The sequence below is a fragment of the Poecile atricapillus genome, chromosome Z (assembly GCF_030490865.1).
Source record: "Poecile atricapillus isolate bPoeAtr1 chromosome Z, bPoeAtr1.hap1, whole genome shotgun sequence".
NCBI classification, from domain to species: Eukaryota; Metazoa; Chordata; class Aves; order Passeriformes; family Paridae; genus Poecile; species Poecile atricapillus.
In genome coordinates this window covers 6,758,650-6,783,492 of record NC_081289.1, presented here as the reverse complement: position 1 = coordinate 6,783,492, position 24,843 = coordinate 6,758,650, and the positions used below count along the sequence as shown (strand labels likewise).

Sequence of the window (24,843 nt, the reverse complement as noted above, 5' to 3'; positions counted from 1 at the left end):
CAGACCAGAGGGGAAGAATCACATCTCTTGACCTGCTGGCCACACTTCTTGTGCTGAGCACAGGACATATTTGGCTTTTTGAGCTGCAAGTGCTGAAACATGCCCAGCTTTTCATCCACCAGTACCTCCATGACCTTCTCCACAGAGCTGCTTTCAATCTTTTCATTCCCCAGCCTGTCTCTGGGGAATACCAGATACCAGGGGTTTTCCTGACCCTATGTGTTGCATTTGACCCTGTTGAACCTCATGGGGTTCCCATGGACCCACTTCTCAAGCTTGTACAAGTCCCTTTGGATGACATCCCTTCCCTACGGCTTGGTGTCAAGCTTCTCCCACTCCATAAGAGATCTTTCTCAGGCCCCTTCCTCTTCCTCCTATCCTGTGGCTAACACATACCCATAACATGTCTGTGTTATCACTAAACCTGTGTGACAGTGACTGTGGCTGGCGTTAGGAGGCACCAAAATGGGGTTTTCATGTCACTTTGAACAGCAAAGTCTTGCTGTGCATCACCTGTATCTCACCTTTTCCTCTTTTCAGCACTGGGGAGGTGTCCCATGAGCAGACCCCAGCCTGCTCCTCCAGTGGCTACAGCAGCCCATATTAATTAATAATAATTAATTGAGCTCGTGCCAATATGAACTCATGCAATAAATACATCAAAGAGCCATGAAACTCTGGGATTTTGGCATTGAATCACTTTGAATCATCATTCTTCATGCGGCTTCCCTTTTCCAAGGAGCTTTCAGGCTTGTCCTTCCCCGCCCCACTTGCCTTCAGTGATCTCTGTGCTCTGCTGTTGTTCAGGGAAGTTGCCATCATGTCTAATTGGGAAGAGACACCTGTAGAGTGCCTCTGTGCAGAGATAACTGGAATACATGGAAGAGAGACTCATCCCCTGTGGTTAATTTGCCAGTGCTGAGTGCTCCTTTAAATAGAGGAGATACAGACAGAGTTGGACATGGCATGCATTGAAGCTTTCTTGGTGTAGCTTTTGCAGGCACAGGCTGTGCCTGTAGTCTAGGGAGTGGAGTGGGGTCTTCAAGCAATGGGGAATTGCAGGGGGACATCCCTTGGAGCGTCAGTCAAGTGTGATCCATATGGACCTTCTTGCATTGCCTTTGGTGCTTTCTCATCATATTTCTTCATGGCAAGTTCAAGTCACAGAGCTGCTACTAAGGCTCAGCCCTTTCCCTGCCACTTCCTGACACCACTAATAAAGCTCTCCCTTTCCCCTAAGTCATTATTTGAACAAAGTTCAGCTGTTTTGGAGGGCAAGGAGGGAATCAGTTCACTGCTTCAAGCCTGCAGGGTTGCAAAGAGCCCCAGCCATGTGCTCACTGTGCTCCTCACTGCTGAGGCTTTGTGGATGCATGGCATTATCATTTCAGACAAACCTCTCCAGCATGGCCCAGGGAGCAGGGTAGGATGTCTGGGTCATTCTACTAATAAGGAGGCAGCCCCTAATGAATCCATCTCTGCTCCCCTGCCTCTCCAAGAGGGAAGATAGAAACCTCAGAGTGCTCTGAAGTCAGGCTTGACTTCACAGCAGAGTTGCCTGCTCTGCAGAGTATCAGGAATCTCCTGGACAAGGTTTGGTGCCATAACACCTGGCAGGTAGATCCTGACTTACTAAGTTTTGTAGAAAATGTCATGTTTGCAAGTCCAGGAAATCCAGGTTGCAAAATGTAACTTGTTCCAGGCCGGAGCAGGATTTGGGGAGTACAAGTAGGGATCCAAAGCCAGGAAAGCACTCAGGTTACTGCAATGCAGAGAAGCCTCGGGGACAGGGATTGGCTAATAAATGGCCAGAGTCTGTGCTAGATACTCAGCTACACAGGAGTGTGGGTCCCTCAGCCTTTCCTCCTGGCAGGAGTAAGCACGTACCAGGAGCAGGCTCTTCTTCCCCAAGGGCCACAGCTCCAGCATGCTGGGACCACAACCAGGTCCCTGCTGATTTCTCTAGTAACAATGGCAATTGATTTACAGAACACTGTTCTTTACATGCCTTTCTGCAGAGAGGGTCCCGTAGCAGGAGGGAGCAGCAGGAGATTCCCTGGCTATATGATGCTGCTCTGACAACCTACCCCAACATCAAAGCATGTTCAGCCCTTGCTGTTCTAGATGAAGAAGTTCACCTGGTGTTCCCTATCCCAAGTTCAGGCCAGCCAGCTGCAGCTATGACAGCCCCATGCTTTTTGTGATACAGGTTATATGGAGGATGCCAGGAAGGTGTAAGTAGGAAGGGAGTGAGGAGCAGCAGATGCAGAGGGGTCTCCACACCTGCTTGGGCTCTGTAGCTCTGCATCATTGAGGACATGGTTCAGTTTCAACTCAGAATTCCACCTGTTGTCCTGATTTATTTCTGTGGGATGCACAAGGTGTATCTTGCTGACCATTCAATTGTATTGAATCCAGAAGTTCCCAGGCCCACTTTCTATTGACTTCTCAGCTCTCAGAGACCAGTCCCCATCTCCTTCAATGTGTCTGTGATGGAAGTTTTATTAATGCAAAATTTTCCCTCAGGAAAACGAAGTCCAGAAATTAATAATGAATTAAAACAACTTGCCACAGGCATTGCTAATGAGCTCTTTGTCTGCGCAGCTCACATGAAAGGAGGTCATTGCTCAGCCGTTCCCATCGCGAATGGCAAGAAGATTAACTGCTAACGTTGAGCTCGTGGGTCTCTCCTGAGACAGCGGGACAGGCTGCAGATCTGCTTCTGCCCGGCTGGCTTTTCCTGCCTTATCCCTGCTGTGCAGGTTTGTCTTGAGGAGTCTCTAATACCTGGAGGAGACACCTTCCTCCCCTCCTCTCCACACACTCAGGTTGGGAGGACAGGGAGTCATTCCACTGGAAAGGACAATAACCTTGCAGAGCTTAAGGGGAGAGCGGAAAGTAATCTTGGAGGGGACTAGCAGGGCTTAACTTCACTGCCATAAGCCTCTTCAGGGACTCTGGCCCAGAAACTAACCTGGCACCACTCCAGTGCTGGGTCTGCATCTATTGTTCTTTTCCCTTATCTTGCAAGGCAAAGGGTTATCCTGCTTTATCTTCTACCACAGGCTTTGGAGAAGGCCCCACAGCAAGGGCACTGGAAACTGCTCCTGCTGAGCCTCAGGGGGCTGTGCTGAGGGAGCATCAGGGAGAGGAGCATCTGCTTCTGGGCAGTAGACATGGGAAAGCTGTCATACCATGCTGACCACATCTCCTTGGCTTTTTCAGCCTGGTCTCACACAGCAGAAATAAGGAAGCAGTATGTTGCATTTACCCATTCTGAAAAGGGTGGCTAAAGGCAGGTGGTTTTGGGTGCTGCTCCTCACTAGATAGCTGGGAGTGGATGCAGCAGTGCATGGGGCAAGTTCAAGGGAAGTTGAGCATCACTTCTCCATGATGTGAACAGCAGAAGGGACTTTCTACCTTGTCCAGTGTCCCTTGTGGCAGCGTTGTCTGACTGCAGCAGAGGGACCCATACCTTCCCCATGTCCATGGGCAGCCTCTTACACATCAACTGTTCATTGCTCTGTTCTGCTTTCTTGAAAAAGCTCAGCCTTTATCTTCCATGTGCTTAACCCAGGCTTGGGAAAACTCTGTTGTGCTTGAGGCATGATGTTTCATGAGCACTCTTTCCCACCCCTGCCCTCTCAGGTGGGACATCCAGCCAGGCTGACTGATGGCTGTTTCCCTTGCTTGGCAGCACAATTGCTCGTTTGTCAAATAACTGAGTCACACAGAGCACTGGGCACCAGGCAGTGACAGCCACGCAGCTCCCAGCCTGCAATACACTCCAGCATGGGGATGCCTGGATTCACCTCCACCAACTGGCCTTGGCCATGAAGGAGTCAGTCCTGCCTTGCATTCCTACCCCTCCTCTTGTGGTAACCCTAAGCTGGGAAGAAATCCCTTTCTAATGCAGAGAGAATTTGGCCCAGCCAGAAGAGAAGGGAGCAGGGACCCTTGCGCAAGGGCAGGGGAAAAGCAAGGCTTCAAACTGTTCGTGGACAGGAAACAAACCCCTCTTCCTATCTCTTCTTTAAAAGCTTGTGCTTGTTTGTCTCCTGTTAAGCTGAAAACTCAACTAATGCCCCCAGTAACTACCTGCATTGAGCCTGCGTATCTCTGAATTCACCTGGCAGTCTTGCCATCCTCTTCATCACAAAATTTGTGTATAAGTCAAACTGTTATCTTTAAAAGTCTCTGACAAAGAGAGTTTCAACTTACAGGAGACAAGGATGCTGTAAATGTCTGCCCCTCTCAGCACAATGCCAGGAGAGAAGCATCTGAGGAGCCCCCAGTGAGACTGGTGTAGCTGGTGTGCTCTTCTTGGGTCTTTGATGGGACTTGGGGGGACAGGGGACCTGACCATGGTCCCATGCCTGGTCCACTCATCTCTGAGCACATTTGAGAGCTTGTTCAGGAGTGAAGGTCAATGCAGTCACCAGTGTTGTCATAGCAGAGCCTCCAAAGGTTGTGACTGAGAAGTCTGACTTGGAAATTAAAATGAAGCTGGTTGCATCCTACCTATTTGTTATCTGCCAGGCTGTTCCTCGTACACAGCAACTTCTGTTGGATTCATTCAGAGGCTTCCTTAAGCCAGGGCTGCATTTAGGCACAGCTATTGCTTCTTTCTTTGCTGGCATGACCTAGAAACCCCCCATGCATTGGATGTCCCCACTGGGGTGGGTAGAAGATGCTGCAATGGTCATATGAATGTCAAGGAAATGTACAGAGAAGGAAGTTTGTCCCAGCTGTGTCAGCTACTGTGATAGCGTTGGGTTTAGGGACATTTTGAAAGAGTCTTGAGTCTTATAAATCTGTTTGGAAGTTAGATACAAATCAGGGGTTTTCTACTATGGCTGTGTTTGTGTTTATAGGACAGAGCAGTTGATTACAACAGCAGGGTTTTCACATCCCTGCCACCCATTTTCTGCACAGCATCATAATTTCACCTCCATTTAACAACAGGTTCACGTCTGGGGTAACTGACTCAGCTGCTCAGCAGACTCATTGGGGCAGTCAAGCCTGCAGACAGTTTTATTTTCACTGAGGTTTGCAGCACAGAGATTTGTAGACCAAATCCTTATAAGCAGTCACCAGGGAACATTGTTGGGATCTCTGACCCCAGCTGTGCCAGTGCTGCTGTAACAACTGCAGCTTTGGGATCTGGGGCTATTACAAGGCTGAAGTTACCTGGATCCTTTGTACTCCTGTTCCCTACAGGTGACAGGACGAGAGCTTTGCAAGTGCCAAGGCTTCAGAAATCTGGTTGGAAAAACTGGAGCCCAGCAGAGCAGATGAAAACTCATAGAGACAGGAGAATACATTAGAGTTAAAAGACAAATAAGGTTTTGCAGAAAAAGTAGTAATGAACAATCCTCTGTTTCTCTGAGCTTGGCCTTTATTGTCTTACAAAGAGTATTTTCATAGTGTGTGCTAGTTTCCTGCCTTTCCTTCCAACTGCCTAAATTTGAGGATGTATCCTCATCTCTATATGACAAGCAATAGTGAATGGGAAACTATTTTTTTCTGTCATTTACTTCTCATTTGGTCCCGTCACATCCTATCTTTTGGCACTATGTATTTTCTTAGTGTTATGAGAATATATCTATGCTGTGTGTGAGAAAGTGGGTGTCTGAATCATGTTTGTAAAGGCCCTTGATAAAAAGATTTAACAACTAAAATTATCAGAGAGGCAGGAGTGGGCTGGTCCTGGTAGATCTGAGCACTGGCAGGCAGCACATCATCTGTCTACAGAGACATTAAGTGCTGAATAAGTCAGAATTGCCAGGTTTTTAGTATTTACCTAGGAGGGAAACTACTACTGCTCATTTCAAGGAGCTAATGTTCCTTGCAGATTTAGCTTGAACACCAGAGGGAACATAAAAGCAACAGCTGTGGAGTAGTTTCAAGGATAGTGTTTTCCTCCTCAAGCACAGTGCAGTTCTATCCAATTCTCCTCATTAATCACTTTCTTTCATTTTTGTTTTTCAGCCAAAGCTTTTGGCCAAGGAGCTGCTTGACTTGGTGGCATCTCATTTCAACCTGAAGGAGAAGGAGTACTTTGGAATTGCATTCACAGATGAAACGTAAGTGTGAAAAATCAAAGACCTAAGAGGCAATACTTAGTCACAGAAAATCTTGTTGTAGAAATACTGTGTACACTAAGGTCCTAGACCAAGGTCTAGGGAGGCATGGACCAAATTACCCCAAAATGTGAGGTTTTGTCTTTGGGCAGGCTATATCTACCCCCAGATTAAACTACAAGAATAAAATTAGCACTGGAGAAACATTACAGGTCTGCCAAAGGCTGTGATTAGTCCCAGACTGTGACCCCTTAGTGCTACTGCACCACCCTGTTACATTTTTCCAGCTGTTTTCTCTCAGGAGTTACACCATCCTTGGCACATGGACTGTCTTGTATGGACACCCACCTTGGTTCACAGTAGGCTTTCTTCTTTGTATGTTAATCAGGAAGAGGCTTCCCACACCTAAATCATTTCTAAAAACCAAGATTTTCAAGCCAACGCTGTGTCCTCAGAACAGCTGAGTCAGCAGTATTGCTGTCATGAGCCAGTTCCGCTCTCCTGCTGAAGTGGCAGGGAAATGTAAATTATCTGCTGGAATAATGATTCAGGATCGGGTAATCAGAGGCTGCTGGATAATTGCACAAACATATCCGCATTCATCTCAGCAGCTAAAGTCAATTCCTTTGGCAAGCACCTGCCTTGGACAGCCTGAGGCCATCTCAGGACACAGCTCCAAGGATGGAGGAATACTCAGCAACAGGCATGTGCAGAAGCAGGACTCGAATCAGATGAGATCCCAGAATCCATCCAAGCTCACTGACATGAGTAGCTCAGCCCTGTAGACCTCCAACCCAACACAAATTAATGAGACTAATCCTCCAAGGAGAAGCACTAGGAGAGACTTGCCTTTTATAAAGCAGGTGTAGGAAATTGCTCCTACCAGAGTGTTTACTCTTGGAGAGAGCAAGTCATTCAATGGGTGCTGCCTGAAAGGCACAGGGAAGCCAAAGAACACTAGGAGAAGAAAATGTTCCCATAACAGTCCCAAGAGCGCAGGTGAGAAACAAGGCACATCTCAAACTGTAACCAGAGAGCAGCTGAGCAAGTCCCAGCTCTCAGTTCAGCTGGGTAGGCACAGGCCTCTCCTGGGAGTGCAAGGGAAGCTAATGAGGAGGTGTCAGCAATTAGAGAGAGCCCAGCCTCCCCTGGAACTTCCAGGTTTAACAGGATGAGCAAAGATCTGGGTTAGCAAAGGGAGGAAGCAAGAGAGCTGACAGAGGTTGTCAAGGCAGAGCTCAGAGATACACTGGATGCAGATGGAAGTGCACTGTCCAGGCAGGATTCAATTGGTTAGGTGATGGCATCCACGCACTTGGTCACCTTCAGACCTGTAGCTGGAAAAGGGTTTTCAGGAGATGCTCAGCTAGCCCAGATGAAAGATGTGGGGACACGCTCATTGAATCAAGGAAGTGCAGCCCAGAAACAAGCAGCAACTCTTAGCTGGTCTGAAGCCCTTCTGCTGTCCCACAGTGACTCTGACATTTGCACTGAGGCTTCTTCAGTGCTGTGAAAATAACCCTGACAAAAGTATTTCCTCTTCAGTTGTAAAATGCTTTGAAGAGAGTTGGTACAAACAGCAATTGTTTTATTTGATTGAACACAGCCAAAGAATATACTTGGGGCCTTGGGCAGAGTCTTGGAAATAGATGTCCCAAGCCAACTTCAGAAAATAAACTAGGCTGTCTAGACCACATATCTTAACCTGCAACGTGCAATGAAAGTTTGAAATATCCTCTTTCTTAAAAAGTAGTAAAAACAGTCTCTTAATGTGTGTTTGCAGGACACATAACCCAGACCTTTACCTAATACAGACCAGGAATGTAAAAAGAAACCCTTTAATTCTGTGACACAGGCCCTCAGGGACTTCTTTCTCTTCACTCTCCACTGAGTTTCCATGTGTTTTACTTGAAGGGGACTCATAACCAGCTAAAACAAAACAAGACTGGTTCATAAATGTAGTCTGAGGTTGGCCAAATTGCAAGTTTAGAAAGAAGAAAAGCCACTAAAGTATTAAATCAATTCTTCTATTTAAGAGTAAAAGCACTATGAGAGTAATTTATTTAGAAATTATTTGGACTGGGGATTTCCATTCATTAGTTGTGCTCTATCATGACAACCTTAGAAGAAAATCAATAGGAACAGCCTTTGCGTTGGCAACTTAATAGTTTCTTGTGATAATATGGGGTCATTACTGCATTCAGCATGACTAAAATTAGATTGTCAGACTATTATGGAGAGGAGAATAACGCCTTCTGTTTTAATGATCATAGGAACGTTTTATAGCGTGAACCATTAACTGCGGGAGAGCACAGGTCAAAAGGGTGTCCCTGTACAGCACAAGGGGCCAGGCTTCATAGGAAGTCAGAAGAGCAATATCCTGGTTGATTAAAAGTGAAAAGGGATGGGGAAAAAGCTTGGGTTTTAGTTCAGCTGGTTATGAATCTCCACTAACCACCCTTTCCCGTTGTATCAGCTCTTCCAGCATTCACTGAGAGCAAGTGGCCTGGATTAACCTTCTGTTCACTGCAGACTCCCCATCTGGGCATGGACAGGGTTTCCACATCCCTTACTGTCCTTAGATCTGAGTCACCTGCTCCATTGAGAGCTACCAACATTTCCATCCCACAGCTCCCCACAGAGCAGGGTAGCACCCTTCCCTGGAATACCCTCTCATCCCCGGTGCTGCTGGGGAAGCCTGTTTCTACCCTCCAGCCATGTGGCAGGGCCAGAGTGAAGGAGCAGGTGTCCCACATCCTGGCTGAACAGCTGGTCCAACGGAGGGTGCAGCTCTCAGAATAACATCCTGCTCTGGCACTAGACCAGTTCCTTTATCACCAAGTCCACTGTGTTGCAAAATTTGTGTAGTTAAACTCTTATGGTCCCGTGAGCTTCTCAGCCTCTTCAAAAGTAATTGAGAAAACCTGTGAGCTTAAAGGGGTTTTTGTTTCTGTTGCAATTGATGAAATATAAATAGTTTATATGGTTTCTGTTACATGAATTGGTCTTTCTCAATGTCCATTAAATTCAGAATGAGTCTGACACTGAAAGGGTGTGAGTTGGCTTATTGGTCCAAATACCTTTATAACACAAATCAATGTGAATCCACTTTTCAGAAAACTGGACACTATGCAGTAAAACCATATAAACAGAACCACCTGGAGGCAAAGTACTCATTGATGTACCACTCTTTACTTATAAAAGAAGACAGAACTACTGCACACAATCAACAAAATGGACCCTGGGCATCAAAATCCATACTCAGTCTGTATCTTAAAAGGACCCAGGTTTTTTTCCTAAAAGTGATTATGTAGTTGTTATTGACACAACAGTTTAACTGCCAACATGAGTACAACCAACAGAGGAAAATTATCTGGCTTCCAGTATTCGACCTCCCTACAGGTCCCCCAAAACTGTTTGCACCATTTTTTCTGAATACATTGATAGAAATATCAGAATGAACAAATCAGTGGTGATAATGAAACAAAAGCTACTTTGTGTCTCTAAATTGAACCGTGAAGGAAGTCCAGCTAGACATGGGCATGCATGAATGGGATCCCAGTGTAAGCCAACTAAATTGGTCCATGAAAACTGTCAGGATTACTACATGCCTAGGGTTATATGCCACCACTGGATATATATTTTCCCTGTCTTACATGGGACTGTGCTCCATGAATAGTTCTGCTGACAACAGGAAGACAGATTCCAGAGCAAAGTGTTTTGTGGTACAATGGCATCAGAGCTTGGCTCCGTGATAGTCCACATTCACAGGCAGATACCAGTGACTGCTCACTGCTGCTGTTCTCTACATGCCACACATACATGCTTGAAAACAAGGAGTTAGGTGACAATCTGCAGTGCAGAAGCCCTCAGCGATGAAAGACTGTAAGTAGTAATTGAGTACAGTGAGCAGTTAGCTCCTGGCAGGGATTTAAGTGACCTTCCTCCTCTGAAGGAGCTTTGGATTTAAGCTCCATGCAGATGAGACTAATGAAACTCTTCAACCTAAAAACTCAGTGGCAATTAAATGTGTTATCCAGTTTGCAGAACTGTGTACATGTGCAACATAAATGTGGAACTGGTATGCATATGTATATATATGATTATACCAACCAGTTTCTCCTGTTAAAATGCAACAAGAATGAAAAGAGCAAGTCTTTTCAAAATAAGAAATACCATGAAGTGACTTTTTGTGCTGTGTATCATGGTTTCTCAACCCTTCCCTGTGCATGTTAGGCAAACCCAGACATTGCTGTTGGATAAACACAGAGGTAGACAGTAAATCCATTGTCAACAGTTCACCCTCAGTGGGAACTGGTGTGTAACACCATCAGCTGCGGGTGGCTGCTGTGTTGGTGATACAAATGCAACTGGACAGGTTCAGCACAGGATGTCAGGTTTAGTGGGGCTTTTCCTTGCTCTGACAGCGTTTTCTACCATGGCCTACATGGTAAATGCTCAGGTTGTACTTAGGCTAGAAATGGGTGAGCATGGCTAGTTTCAATCCCACCCGTAACTGTGGCCTTCACAGCTAATTTCAGCCTTCCTGAGGCCTGTTAAAAGCAACATAACAGCACTTCATGACCAAAAAATAATAGGTAAAATTACAGATTTCAAGAAGGGGGATACAGAAGGAAAGCTAGATACCTCTAATTTTTTGGGTACCCAAGCTGAGAATCTTTCCATGGGGATTATTTTTTACAGCCTGGAGCATCTGCCTTCTAAAAGCCAAACCTTGTTAAAGTACACATCTGTACTAAACAACTGGAAATGATGCATGGACCCCACACTAGCATGCCAGCAGCAGAAATGATGGAAGGAAACCCCCTGTATCTTGCTGCATGCCCAGCTATGCATTCTGCCCAGAGCTATTCCAGTTAGTTCCTACATCCAGATGAGTTAATATGGACATCCTCACCTTGATCCCAGGCGGGGCAGACTTGTCCTCAGCCCCTGTACTGCAATGGAGACATATGAGGTGGTCAGTTTGGCTTGAAAATCTGCATTATATCACCCCTTCCCAGTAGCCACACTGCCAGCAAGTCTGTGCCCCTAATGCACAGTACAGGCTCCCCTTTACCTAAAGTGAAAATATTAGAGAAAAAATTTATTTTAAAACTTTATCTAGAGAAAAAACTGTCTGAAAGTTAAAATATCTTGGAAGGAAACACATGGGTGTCTAGAGCAGGGGATAAAATAAGCTTTGTTCCTTTTGTACACCAAAAAAGATGTCCAGAGGATGAGTCTGAAAAGTCCCCAACTCCACATGTATCACTTGTACCTAGTTGAGACTTGGTACTTTTGCAAAACAGATGCAAAGGCTGCTTAAACTGAATGCCTGATTTCTACATGTCAAAATTTGAGAAGAGCTTTTTTCTTGACATACTGATCCTGAACCCACAAGAGTGATGAGTGGAGCTCACCAGTAATTTAGAACCCCTTGGTTGGAAGCAGCATGCTGTGCTCAGGTGAGCACTCACAATGTCCCAGCAGGTTTCCAGAGTAGCCCAGAGCTGCCTGGGCAGGAAGGCTTCCTGAGCTGCCTGTTCTCTTCTGCACCTCCATAAGCCAGGGCATCAGTACAGAAATTTCCATTGAACCCATGTGATTCAGTGCCTCCTGAAAGTGCTACTTTCCCCTTTATTTCCTTTTCTGGGAAAGATGGAGTGGGGGGATGATGTAAATTCAGTTAAATTGCTACAGGGATGTCATTGCTTGATTTCTAAAGGGGCTTCTCGGTTGCCCAAAGCTCATGCACATGAAAACCCTTGAGAAAGCTGAGTGTGTTTGCTGTACACATGGTACATTGGTAAGGCTTGTGGCAATTCTAGAAGGTAATTTAATGTGTTTTTTTTTTTTAAAGCAGGCCCTTTTTTTCCTTTTTTTTTCATTTTCAGTGGAATGAAGAATTACTCTTGAGGATTATCATGAGCTGGTGAATAGGCACCGGAATAAAGCTCAGGACATATGAGTTCCATTTTCTCCTATATTTGCTGCAAGATTCTCCCCCAAATAATTTCAACTCTCTCTCCCCTTGCTTGTCTAGACAGTAGAGTACTAAAGGCAAGAGGGAGGCTGCTTCTCCCTCTGGGTGAAATCTGGTCTGACTGAAATCAACAGCCAAAAGCTCGCAGGATGCAACCCTAGCATCACTGAAGGCAGTGGCAAAATTCTGGCCAGCTTTAGTGGGGCCTGAATGTCACTGTGTATTTCCACAGTGCCTAATTTAGCAGAGCCTTTATCTCAGCTGGGGAGGGAGATGCCCCTGTAGTACAAATAATGGTATTTATAAAGTACCTCTCACACACACACAGCACTCTACAGTGTGGGGAACGTGACAAAGAACAGAGCTCATGCCCAGCAAAGCTTCCAGCAGCAAGGCAGGAATGGATAAATTATAGGAGAAAATAACAGCGACAGGTACCATCTAGGCAAAAGAAAAGCAGCATGTGGTAATTGTAGCTGGAACGCTTCATGGAGCAGCTGTTTTTCAAGAGCTCTCTGAAGAAGGAAAAATGAGGGCTGGGCAAACCTAGAGAGGCTATTGCAGGCATGTGGGTGGTAAATAAACTGTCTGAGGCTGTAGAGTCAGGTTTAGCCTTGAGTGAAATACTGCAGGCATCGTGGAAAGTCTTAACCATAAGGATTTCTAATGAAAATCTTGACAGACTTTTAATGATACGACTGCTCCAGAGGCCTGTAATAAAAAGGTGAAGCTTATAACATTTTGGGCTGCCCTGATTGCTCAGTGCTGCCAGCTTTCACCCTGACAGATTGAACTTTAGCAGTTCGATTTCCAGACTGAAACATTGCCAGGATGATACCACCTCTGCTCCTCAAACATTTATTGTGTGTTTTTCAAATATCATGCCATAGTCCAGGGCAAATAGCACACATTTTGGTTCATATTTTGTAACACCTCAGACCTCATTGCTGTGAGGAGTGAGAAAGCTCTTTGGTACCAGGCTCAAAACTGTCTCTTCTTTTGCCAGGGGACACTTGAACTGGCTTCAGCTGGACCGCCGGGTGCTGGAACATGACTTCCCCAAAAAGTCAGGACCAGTTGTTTTGTACTTTTGTGTCAGGTAAGTGCCTGATGGCAAGCCCTTCCAATGGGATACAGGTACAGATAGCACGTTTCCTGGAGGCCAGGAAGTGAGGCTGTCAGTTTCTCAGAAGCACCTGTGGGCAAACAAACACTTCCACAGAGGTTTCTTTAGAGCTTTTGGCTTTGCAAACTCTTCTCACACAAGTGTAAACAAGTAGTAGCCACACCGACACCCATAGCTGTCCACAGGGAAATGTTGTATTAGGGCAAGATCAGATGTTATGTATTTACACTTCTACTTGTGGGCTTTGAGCTGGAAAGTCCAAGCTGAGTAGGATGGCAGAACAAAGCCCTCGTTCTGTCAGGATAACCCACTTGAGCCAGCAACCTGCAGGGAAAACACTCACTTCCTCACTGGTGAGCCATCAGGATTGTGCCCACAGTGCATTCTGTCAGAGACCAAATTGATCCTTGTACAGCTCTGGCATATTCACCTTCTGAACTCAGTGCTCCACTGAATTACCCATAAATAGCAAATGAAGGCATTTTATGGCAGCCAGTTGGTGTCTACATGGCTGGACCAGACTATAAAAGTTTTAATGAAGATTATGGCAGTTTGGGAGCTTCAGACTTCATCTGGGATTTTTACAAGGAACTGTTAGTGTTTGGAAGCTTCTGGATGCTGCCAGTGCTCTTATGCACACAGTGCCTTTGCCTCCAAGGGAGATATTTTCTAAGGAGACAAATTTGCTCCTGCAGCTTTGAAACACCCTGAGAGAGGCCAGGGGCTGGGATGGCATATGTACAAAATTAAGTTGAGGGTTTTGACTTACTTTTAATGGATAGCTCATGTCTAGAACAAGCCAGTGCAGCGTAACTGTGTCTTTTAATGTTAGGCTTTCCACTCCAGTGTTATATTACATCTGACATCACTCTCATTCATTCCATAGTACCCACAAAAAATGAAGACCTACTTTTGAGTTTCTTCCCCTTGAGTGAAGCTTTTATTTTTTTTCTCTGCATAGTGATTGTCATTCATTTAACTTCCATTACAAGTCAGGCTTTTTAGAAGAGACTCTGTTTTCTTCTGTCCCCACATTTAGTGGTGGATATATCTTAGGACAAATCAAGACTACACAAAGCCCTGTAAGTCCAGATTTAGCCTGATATCTCCCAAGAGAAGAATGTAGTCAATACTTTGGGTGCTTCAAACTGTAAGAGTAGTTCTAGAGCTGAGCATCTTCAGTGTGTGAGATCCAGATCCACCTGTGCTTAGAACTACACAAAACTGTCAATGCTCATTAAGAATATGTCCAGTCAGTTACCAGACATCCAGGGGCCAAATTGGGCAGTCTATGCTAAAACAGGGATCCCATGGAAAGCAGGGAAAGCCCTGAGTGAGCAAGAGCTAAGTGCTGGGCTTAGGAGTGGAACTGTAAAATGTGTGAAAGCCAATGCTATTGAGCCACTCTCATATTCATTTCAAAGACCACTCAACAAGCATAAATATTGCCATCTGTATTGTTTTATGAAACTTGGCAGCACAGTGGAGACCAGTCATTCTAGAGGGATCCCAGCCAAAAGACATCCTAGGATAGGGATCCATATAAGAGTGAATGAATGACCCCTCCTGTTCTGGAATCTCAGTCCATAGGGAAAAACTCACCATGCAGTGTATGCATGTGTGAAAACCAGACTGACTCTGGCTTATACTCTTATTGATGACAGTAATGAGTGGATCGTCACACTGAATTACAATTTGGATTGGACTGGGAACCAGATGCCTCAAGAGTTAGGAATGGGCATTAACTTACAGTACCTTTTCTACTGCTTATTTCCCTTATTGATGTCAGATACTGGCAGAAGTTGAAAAAGTTTCCCAGCACATAAGGAGTTCCCATGTCCCTCCCTAAATATGATCTGAGCAGAAGGCATTTGAAGACACTGACTCCAGCCAGATGGTTGAAGTTGGAAAGGCCCCACATATCTGTTACCCAGTGGTTTCAGTTTGGGCTTGAGCAAGGGCTGAAGGAAAGGTTCTAAAGAGACCTACCCATAGAGAGAGGTTTATTTTCACAAGCCGGGGGCGTGCAGCAGCTTGCAGAGCCATTCATAAACATACCATAAACAGAATGCTCCCTCTCCCCCGCTGCCATCAGGCTGAAAGCAGAGAGAATTAGAATTAGTGCCGTACTACCTAATCACAAACGTGTTAATTTTTAAGGAACTGCGTGCCCATGACACCTACTATGACACAGGTAAAGTGGTTACTGTGGTTGCAGATACCTTTTTGCATTACCTTGCCCAGTCATTGAAGCTGACAAAGCTTAGGTTGATGCTGGGAATCCTAAATGGGGAGATACAAGTAATACAAGTAACTGGATGTGCCAAATGCTCATGATGCAGAATTCTGTTTACTGCATCATACTACTGGATTTAGTAATTGTGTGGGTTTTTCCCTCTAGTCGAAGTAAACGTACAGTTCAATCACACTGCATAACTACTGAAGAGATGAAGCCTCAGGCAAGAAAAGTAAAGGGTAGTTTGTGAAGAGGAGAAGCTACAGTGAAAACATTTACACCTTTAATGTGACCATCATATGGTTTTTACCCTCAATATTCCTGCAGCAATGTTGAAGGGCAGCATGCCCACCAAAGACTCCACAGATTTTAGCCTGCTCTAAACGTACATTTAAAGGGAAGCCTGCCTTCTTAAGAAAAGTCTTCTTGAAAGAACTGTGCCGAAAATAGGAAGTTTCACAAGCTTTGCAGTGTGAAATTCTCCTCCCTTTTTTTAAATCTCTGCAGCACTGTTGAAGCTTTGTCTTTTGACACACATTTCCTTGGGGTTTGACATCGTCAAACACTGATCTCCAGTGTCTTTCCTCTCTTCCCTTATCAAAGACCAAAAATTTAATGGCACTGTGTCAAAGGAGGGGGATTTTAGAAGGATGTTTTTAGCATAGGTTTGTAAGAAATTGCTTCTTCCATTGTACATTTACACAGCTACTGAAGCTTCACTGTGCTCAGGTTGTCATCTAGCGCTTCAATGAAAGCTTACCACTGAGAACAACACTGAGAATCTAGGAAGTAATCAGAAATCTTGGGCAGCTGTGAACTGCCCCATGGCTATTGTGCAATATTATTTTATAAGACTCTGCTAGTATCTGTTTACACAGCTCTAAAGATGCACAGGAAAGCAAGAGGGAGTGCCATGTGTCTTGTAGGGGAGGAGGGATGTTGGGTAACAGAATGGGAGTGATACTAGTTCTCACCTTAGAATTAGCTTCCCTGGATGGCTTTCTATAGCTCTGGTTGCTTGGTTGTTGGTGAGACTAATTCTCCCTGCCTTAGAGGGTTTACAAGTCAGATGAGAGTCATCACTGATGTCCAGGAGAAGCAAAGGATGGGGGTGAAGAAAGGAGGGGTTGCCTTATTAGTCGATTTTACAGAGGTGTTTTGAGGCCAGAACAGAACACAGAAAATGTATCTGAGCTTTGGGGTAAAGTGCAGGAACCTAAGTACAGTGTGGAGACATGGGCAAGCAAAGGAGGTAAATTGAGATTGCAGGGGTTCAGATGCAGGTACATCCTTTTGACTGGGAAGGAAGAATTTTGCTTGGACTCATACAGACAGAAAGAAGGCAAAGTTACTCCTTTTTGTCTAAAGCTGCGATGTGAGAGAGAACCAGAGCACAGACATGCTGTTTGCTCATGGAAAGCAAAGTTGGCCAAGCTCTGCAGTGAGTTCTCATCCACAAACAATGGCCATATGAGATTAGTAATCCTTAGCAAAGGAACCACCAGCATGGGTCTGATCTCTTTATCTTCTGTATGTTTGTCATGCTGTTAATTTATATGAACAAGCTTAGCAAATAAAATTCACTCCACTGGTGGATCTTTTCCCAGGAATGAATATATTTGTTCTCAGGGCAACTCCACCAGCTAAACAGTGAAACAACTCACTGTAGAAGTCGTCACACTAAATCAGAATATGTCTCACATGGAAAGGCTTTTCTTTCAGAAAGGAATGGAAAAAAAAGTGAAATAAATCCTCAATTCTCAAATACACTGTGGGGCAAAGTTTGTATCTATGGGCTGGCAGTATTCTCACAAAGGAATGCCTGTGTTCAGCAATGTCTGGCATGTGTTCATATGTACTGGCTAGGCTGAAGTCAGCATGGGAGCTTTGGGGGCTCAGGACTCTCAATATTGAGGCCAGACATTTTGCCAGGTTACCACAGTTACTACAGAACAAAGTGTCCCTAAATAAGAGACTGGCACTGAAGTACAGCGTGCAAAGCTCACGGGTGTCTGTGCTCCCCTTAACTCAAAGGAACATAACTGTCTGCACTTGTGGTGGTCCAGGTCTGAGCAGGTGGGGCAGGTGGGTAGTCTGAGATGAGATTCATCACACCAGAGCTAAGATCTTTACCTGGCAGACAGCTCTATGTCACAGCTAATTAGTGCAGCCTCCCTGTATAACCACTGGGAAGAAATAGGCACCTTTCAGGAACAATTAATCTGACTTATTTTACCTGACTCATTCAAAGATGACTGCTTTGGAATTCAGCAAGTTTCAGGCTTAAAAACCTGTATCTCTTCTCTGACCTCAGACCCCTGCTCAGATGTAGGCATATTCACCTGATTCATCCCTCTGTCCTATCAAGTCTATAAATTTAAAATTTTTATTTCAAGCAGGTTGGCACAGCCAGGGTTGAGGAAGCGTTTCCTATCTACACTGTTTCACCTGACTATCTAAATTGAATTGGACCAAATTTCAGCTGTTAATGAGGCCTTATGCTATTTTAGTCTTTCAGCCCTTCATTATAGGCATCTTTAAACCTGTATTCCATTAGAAAAAGACTAACACTAAGGCCATTTGGAAACAAAAGCTGACCTGGGAAGGAAGAGACACAGTTGTTCTTCATAGGGATAGCTGGACCTTAGAGCTTGTCTCTGAAATGCATTTCTGCCTCACTTACAGGCCAGAGACACTTATAAGGTGCAGATTCAGAGCATCCTGCTCCCAACTTCCCCAACTGACTTACGTGGGATCCCAGCACACCATGGCTGTGTATGCCACTCACATCCACTCGGCTTTGCTTCTCTCCAAGAAATCAGATTAGGGGTTGTGATGACAGCATCCTGCCTTGTCAGGAAGAGCTGAATAGAACCACACAAAATTAACCTCAGCAATTTATTTCATTCACAGATAATGGGCTGTGTTTCTCCATCCACAGTTTTCCCCACCAGAGAAGGGTATGTGGTGCTCCAACACTTTGCTCCAGGCAGGGAATGAGGGAATCAACAGCTCTTGTCTCTCCCCTCTGAGGAGGGAGGAGGAGCAGATAGGCCTTTTTCTGTCCCATGGTGTGAAACTGTGTTTACAGGGACTAGAGGAAATGCACAAACAAATTATCAAACACATTAAATTTGCAGCCGGGGAGAGGAAGAGAAGTGGCAAAATTTGCTCTCACCCAAGTTTAATTATGCCTGTTACCATGCCAGAGAAGTTGCTGGGCAGAATTACATATACGCAAATCACTGTACTCTTCTGCTCTTCCTTCATCCTGTGCAGACCTCTGCACTGTAAGGAGGGCAGTGCCATATCCCAGTTTGCCATGGAGCTTGATCATCCCAGGAGAGCTCAGGGAACTGCCCTGAGATGCTTCAGCACCTTGGGGCTGAATTCTCATGGCTAGCTGTCTCTTCCCAGACCTCCTTGCAGCTGTGCTGTCTCCCTCACCCACTGCCAGTACTAGTACCGAGTCAGAAACTCCCTGAATTTATGCTACATATAAGAGGAAACAAAGAGCCATCTCCTGCTCACATTATAGCTCTACATCTCCATGCAGTGCTGTGAGATGCTGTAGAAATAGTAGCAAGAAAAACAGAATATTGAACCCACATAATCAAGCCAGTTCCACCAAGCTGTTTTCAGGGGCTCCTGTGAGCTGCACTGTCTATGAAGTCCATGCCATAGCCTAGATCCCCTTGCACAGCATGTGTTTTGCTGGTTGGTGTGCACCAGCTGTGTGTATGTTAAGCGGGAAGATCCCAAAAGCCAGCAGCCCTGCAAACCCCCTCCTCCCAGCTAGTCACATTGTATAAATACAGCCACTCAGACCTTGTTTGTGCTGGAAGACAAAGCTCCCTGCAGACAATTTATTGCAGCCTTCCCAGGGTGGCCCCCTGCTCTGCTCACCCCGGGGAAGGTGTAATAAATTGCCTGTGGGGAGGCTGTGCTCCTCAGAGTCTCTTTAGATATGAGGTACTTCTGTCCAGCCAGAAGATTTACTTGTGTGAAAACCGACCTTTGCTTGAGGAAGGGAACTAATGGGGTTCTGCTACTTAGCACACAGCTCTGAGCTAAGCCATCCATTACACACACATCTTAATAGCAGTCTGGCTCTTGAGTCCCATAACATCATTTCTGTTTTCTGCTTAACTAGGAATATATTTGTATAAGTGAGCTGTGTGGAGAGAAGGGGATAAGTTGTTTTCCCTTTCCATTCAGCCACCTGAGGGGGCAGAAAAAATGACATTCTGAAAATTTGTTGTTTTGAGTGTGTTGATGCTGGCAGCATTGTCTTGTCTAATTTTGGGAAGCATTTAGACTGCATAAATGCTGATAGGTACCATGCAGAAATGATGGATTCTGTCAGTGTAGGATTTGTAGCTAATTTGGATCAAACTGCAATAGCTGTGTCAGTGCCTATGCACGGATTCTCTGACTGGGTCAAAGTCACGCAGAATTGTTTCTGTTTTCACTGCAATTTGTGTGTTCATAACTTACATCAGTAGGTGTGACGGGCTGTCATCAGTGCAGCAACAGGAAGGTCTGCTATGAAGGGTCCTGTCACTGTGGCATTGACCAAGGGCTGAGTCAGTAAATAAGTGACCCTCATGCCAGTTGTGACAGACAAATCATACCTTCATGTGCTGCTGACAACACATGGGGCAGCTAGAAGAATTTCTATTCCTAAAATGGTCCAAAATCCTCAGATAAAAGATATTATTTAGATACTGAGGGGTGGTGTTATGCAAGACAGTACACCCAGCAAGTTACCTCTAATAGCCAAAATGTGACTCTTGGCAATTACCAAAGATCAGGAAAGGGCTGTGCTGATGCTCAGGAGATTGAGGGGCAATTCCCCTGGTGACTGAGGGAAGAGGAGGAAGGCAGTGTGCTGCTGTGATCCAGTCACTGCCCTCACCTCACATTTGGGACAGATAAGCACATGACTCTACACCAAGAGGAGCTGCAACAACTTTTGTACACAACCACATCTTTTTGTACAAAGATGCATTTCTCTTACAAGCCAAGCTAAGCTCCAGGGGACATTGCAGTGGTGGAGCAGTTAACAGACTATGTTGAGCTGGGCTGCTGCTCTCATAGCTTGGGCAGGCCAGGTTCCCCATGGAGGCAGAGGACATACCATACTCAGGTCAGTGCCTTTGCTTGATGCTGTAACCAAATTTGAGGGAGGAATGTACCTGCACTACCGCCTTGATTCCTTTCCTTCTCTATGTTGATACTGCCAGGATATACGGCCTGAAAGAGATGAAGAGAGTTGGTCTCTATATATTCCAAAGCAGATCCCTAAGTATTTTGTACATGGAGAATGAGGCATAGGAATGAGCAAATATCCCCAAAGCACATGGTTTTCCAGGGATTCAATGCACCAATATTTTAGAAACACCAAGAAAAATTGCCTGACAGTAGGTAAAGACGCAGTCAGCTTCATAATACAGTGCAGCTAGTGAGAAAGAGAAAGGGGGATAGGCTTAGGTTAAACAATATCCACGGTTTTTTGTTTTGTTAGCTGCTGTTTCCTGTATTTCTGGAATCAAATTTACCTCCAGTTTTATGGCTTTCCCTGCAATGAGGTAAAAGTTGACACAGGTCTCTCTTGCTGCCTCCTGTCCCCTGCATACCAATCCCTGGTGCTGGACTAGGTGGACCTGGGCACACACAGGCACAAGGGGCAGGACATGGGTTCCAAAGCAAAATGAATGCAGAAGGGGAGGTAAATGAAGCTTTTTAGCTGATTTTAATTCCTGACTGATTACTTAACAGGCTAACTATTTAGCATGAGCATTGTCTGCTTTTAAGTGTCAGCACATAAAAGTGTACACCCATGACTATTAGCAAACAGGGCTGGAACATAAAAGGAGCTGTGCAGCCTGTGCTGCTCAGAATACTCATTTAGCATGAAAAACTGGACATAATGACATCTGCATTTAAGTCCATTATACCAACGAATACGATTTTTCTTTTCCTGTTAGTAAATGGCCCCATATTTTTCAAATTATCCTCTGAGGTTCTGAATGGCATGGTGAGGGATAATGAGCCAGACCCAGGATGGATGAGGCAGAAAAGGGGTGTTCTCCTTTACCCATTGCTTTGTAATAGTGAAATGAGAGATAATCCACTGACAGGGTCACTGAGATCTGCTGACAGCTCTGTCCTGCATCCCAGCCAGATCAGAGTCAGCCAGCTGAGAAAGACATGGATAGAAGTCTTTTATTAGCTAGCTTCCACCAGACTCAAACTTCACAAGAATGAGGATGGTATCAATGCCCCAGGAAAGATTAACACCTGAAATAGACAAGACATCCATTTGCTGTGGTCATGTTTTGAAATACCATTGTGTTGAAGATCACAGTGAAGTATTTTTTTACCATTTGGCAGGTTCTGCTTGGAAGTAAACACATGGGCTTGTGCTCTCAAATGCTATGACAGTCTATCTGCCCAGTGAGCAACTCGACTGCTGAGAGCCTGGTTCCTGCTAGGTGATAGATGGCCAAGTTCAGGCTGACAGGATATGTCTAGGGCTGAGTGTTAGAGGCAATGCTAAATATTTTGTGTTTGACAGTTTATTTTGGTGTATGGAGATCAAGAGTGCTGCTTATTTTTTCTCTCACTGTGCACACAAGCATCCCACCAGCTCAGGTGCTTGGCAGTCCTGATTTCTTCTATTCCCACTGCAAGGACAGAGCAGTAGTGTTCAAACCCTTTCCCAACACTGCTGAATTTGCCCATCTGCACACACACACACACACACACCTGGGTTCACAGATGAGACTGGCAGCAACAGTGAGGATTCTCCATCTCCTGACAAGCCAATAATCAAACTGGTGAGTCCAGGACCTAGTCAGGCATTTCTCTGACCCATGAGTCAGAAGTGGGTGGGCCTGTGTGTAATGCAAGGGAGAAATTGTGGTAGTACCAGTTTCCCCACAGCAATGATCAGGAGCTTCCACAAGCACCACTGTGAGTCTGTGCTTGGCTGGTTACGATGGGAATTGCCATTCATCACAGCGTGAGGGGGCTTAAGCTGTCTCAGAGAAAGTTGTCAGTTAACCAACGCTTAATAGAGAGCAATCTGATCAGTACAAGACATGTCCTCTCAGCTAAAAAGACTTAAATGTTTCAGATGCAGCAGCTTCTGAAGTCTTCCAAGACACCTTCTGCAGTACTCATTATTATTTCCCTGCTGCTGAGAGGGAGCAGCCAAGATAGGCACTTTGTGTTCATTATCTAGCATAATATTCACTGGTCTATTTAATTAATGCTTGGAAAATGTACTTGATGAATTACAAGTTACTGGGGGTGGGGAGAGAAGAGGAATGCAGAAATAGATTAGCATTGGCTGATCTTTTAAATTTTCTCAAAAATTATTCCCTTGGTTTTTACACTCACCAAGTCTCATGGAGTGTTCCCCCTTTCCTGTAGAGACAGCTAATTTCTCACAGGCACAGTTGCTGGCTATCAAGGAACCTCTTGTCAGAGCTGCTGGAGGCAAAACTATTTGCTGAGTGTATTGCAAGAGATGCAGGTAGTGGAGCAGAGGTCTTGGACACATGGTACTGCCTGTTTCCCTGTCCAGCCTATCCATTATATCCCAGATACATCAGCTTCACATCACATGAAAGAATGCTGCTCTCTGGGGAGTCCTCAACAGAAATCTGAGAGCTGCCTCTCAAAACTGATGATCTTGAAACATGCCTTGAAAGGCTCCTAAGCTTAACAGGCAAAACAGATAGAGGGGGGCAGAAAAGGGAGGGGTGTTTTCTAAGCCCAGCTCAACAGCCCAAGCAGCTAAATGATTTTCTGAAGGTCACAAAGAAATCTGTGTCTGAGTTGGGAATTCAGTCCAGATTTTTGGTTGGTTGGTTCATTGCCCTAGCAGCTGGATGCTCCTGCCTGCCTCCTTAGTCATTGACATTGGTCATTGTAAAGTGTGGGTTCCTTCACTGTTCGTAAAAGATGGAAACAAGAGATATGACATAAATTAGCCATAAATGAAAAAAAAAAAAAGTGTCTTTCCCCACCCAAGTCCTTTTTGTCATTACTACACCAAATGTGAATTCAGGGTAAACTACTCCAGTTCAGGTTTTCTAAGCTTGCAACACAGAAAATTCAGTAAGAGCTCCCTTTACAAATCTGTTTTCTTTTAAGTAGCACCAATCTCCTGGTGCACATGTTCTGCATTGGTCTGGGTGCACGTGTGAGAGCCAGTAGCTCCCCAGCTCACTCTCCACTCTGGAAATCACTTGAGAATTGGGCTTTCTTTGTGAGATGAAGTATCGTGTGCAGGGTCTGTGCTCCCAGAGACTTAATTTTGTACAGAAAACGATCTATGCCCATGTGGAAAGTCTTGGGAAAAGTTCCCTGCAGCCTTAAGAAATGCAATATTGCCCCCTAGTGATGATGAGAACGATCGCGTTTGAGCTGGTGGAACAGCTTTTGGCTAACCTTCACTGGGATTCAAAATGGAAAAAAAGTTCTTGTTCTCTTCTGACCTTGGAATAAGAAAACCTACCATCATAACTCGGAGAGCACTTGTAGCAGTGATAAGAAGAGAACGTTGTTCAAGAGCCACAGAATGTGTAAAATTACCATTATTCTCCATGAATTCAGCAGATGAAAAGCCATTTGTACTCAGAGAGCAGATCAAGTAAGAAGGTTCCTTTTTTAATGAATCAGTTTTTTAATTTCTATAGCCAAGTATATTTTTTTTTATTAAAAAGAAAAAAAAAGAGGAAAAAAATAAGTGTTTTAAGGACAGGAGGTGAAACAATGAAAACCAGGAAAAAAATAAGTTTAATCTTTGTTTTTCATCATTGCTACATTCAAATATTTTTGGTGATTTGTGGGTTTGATTGTTTCTTGGTGCTTTCTTGGGGTTTATTTTATTTTATTCAGGTTTTATTTTTATTTCTCTTCTGAAGTGGGAGAAGGAAGGGTAAAACAGACAGGAGCCTTTCAGCAGATGAACAAAATGTTTCTCTCACTCTAATAAGCAAGGAGTTGATTCTGCCTGTCAGGAAATAAAGTGTTTTGAAGAGCCTTCAGAGGACACTTAGGAGCACTACAAAGCTTTGACCTTTGCCCCTAAGAAGGTTACACTTAAGGCCCTGGACTCTGCAAATAGCTGGATGTGGACAATCCCTTCAGCGTTTGTGTGAAGCCTCAGGAGTGTCCACAGGTCTGTCTGCTCCCAGACAGCGGGGTCAGGGAGTGCAGTTTCTCTGTAACTGGACCCCCTGCATGTCAACCCAGACTTCTAAGGAATTTGGGTTTTTTAAAGTCCCTGGTGCAGACACCATTTCCCTGGCACCTTTCCCATTCTAATTGCCTCTGACAAGGCACGATAGCACTGGAATTTATGTAAGGAACATTGCTATCAGTGCACTGCAACTTG

General features: G+C 44.8%; 1 protein-coding gene across 2 annotated transcripts in view; it reads left to right on the top strand.

The window, feature by feature from the left end:
- Window positions 1-24,843, top strand: part of LOC131573015 (FERM domain-containing protein 4A-like) — a 176,617-nt gene that overhangs the window by 73,555 nt on the left and 78,219 nt on the right. For both annotated transcript variants that reach the window (XM_058826575.1, XM_058826576.1), the window contains exons 3-4: window positions 5,992-6,086; window positions 13,076-13,168. In XM_058826575.1, coding sequence (XP_058682558.1) covers window positions 5,992-6,086; window positions 13,076-13,168 — 188 coding nt within the window. The remainder of the gene's footprint in view (window positions 1-5,991; window positions 6,087-13,075; window positions 13,169-24,843) is intronic.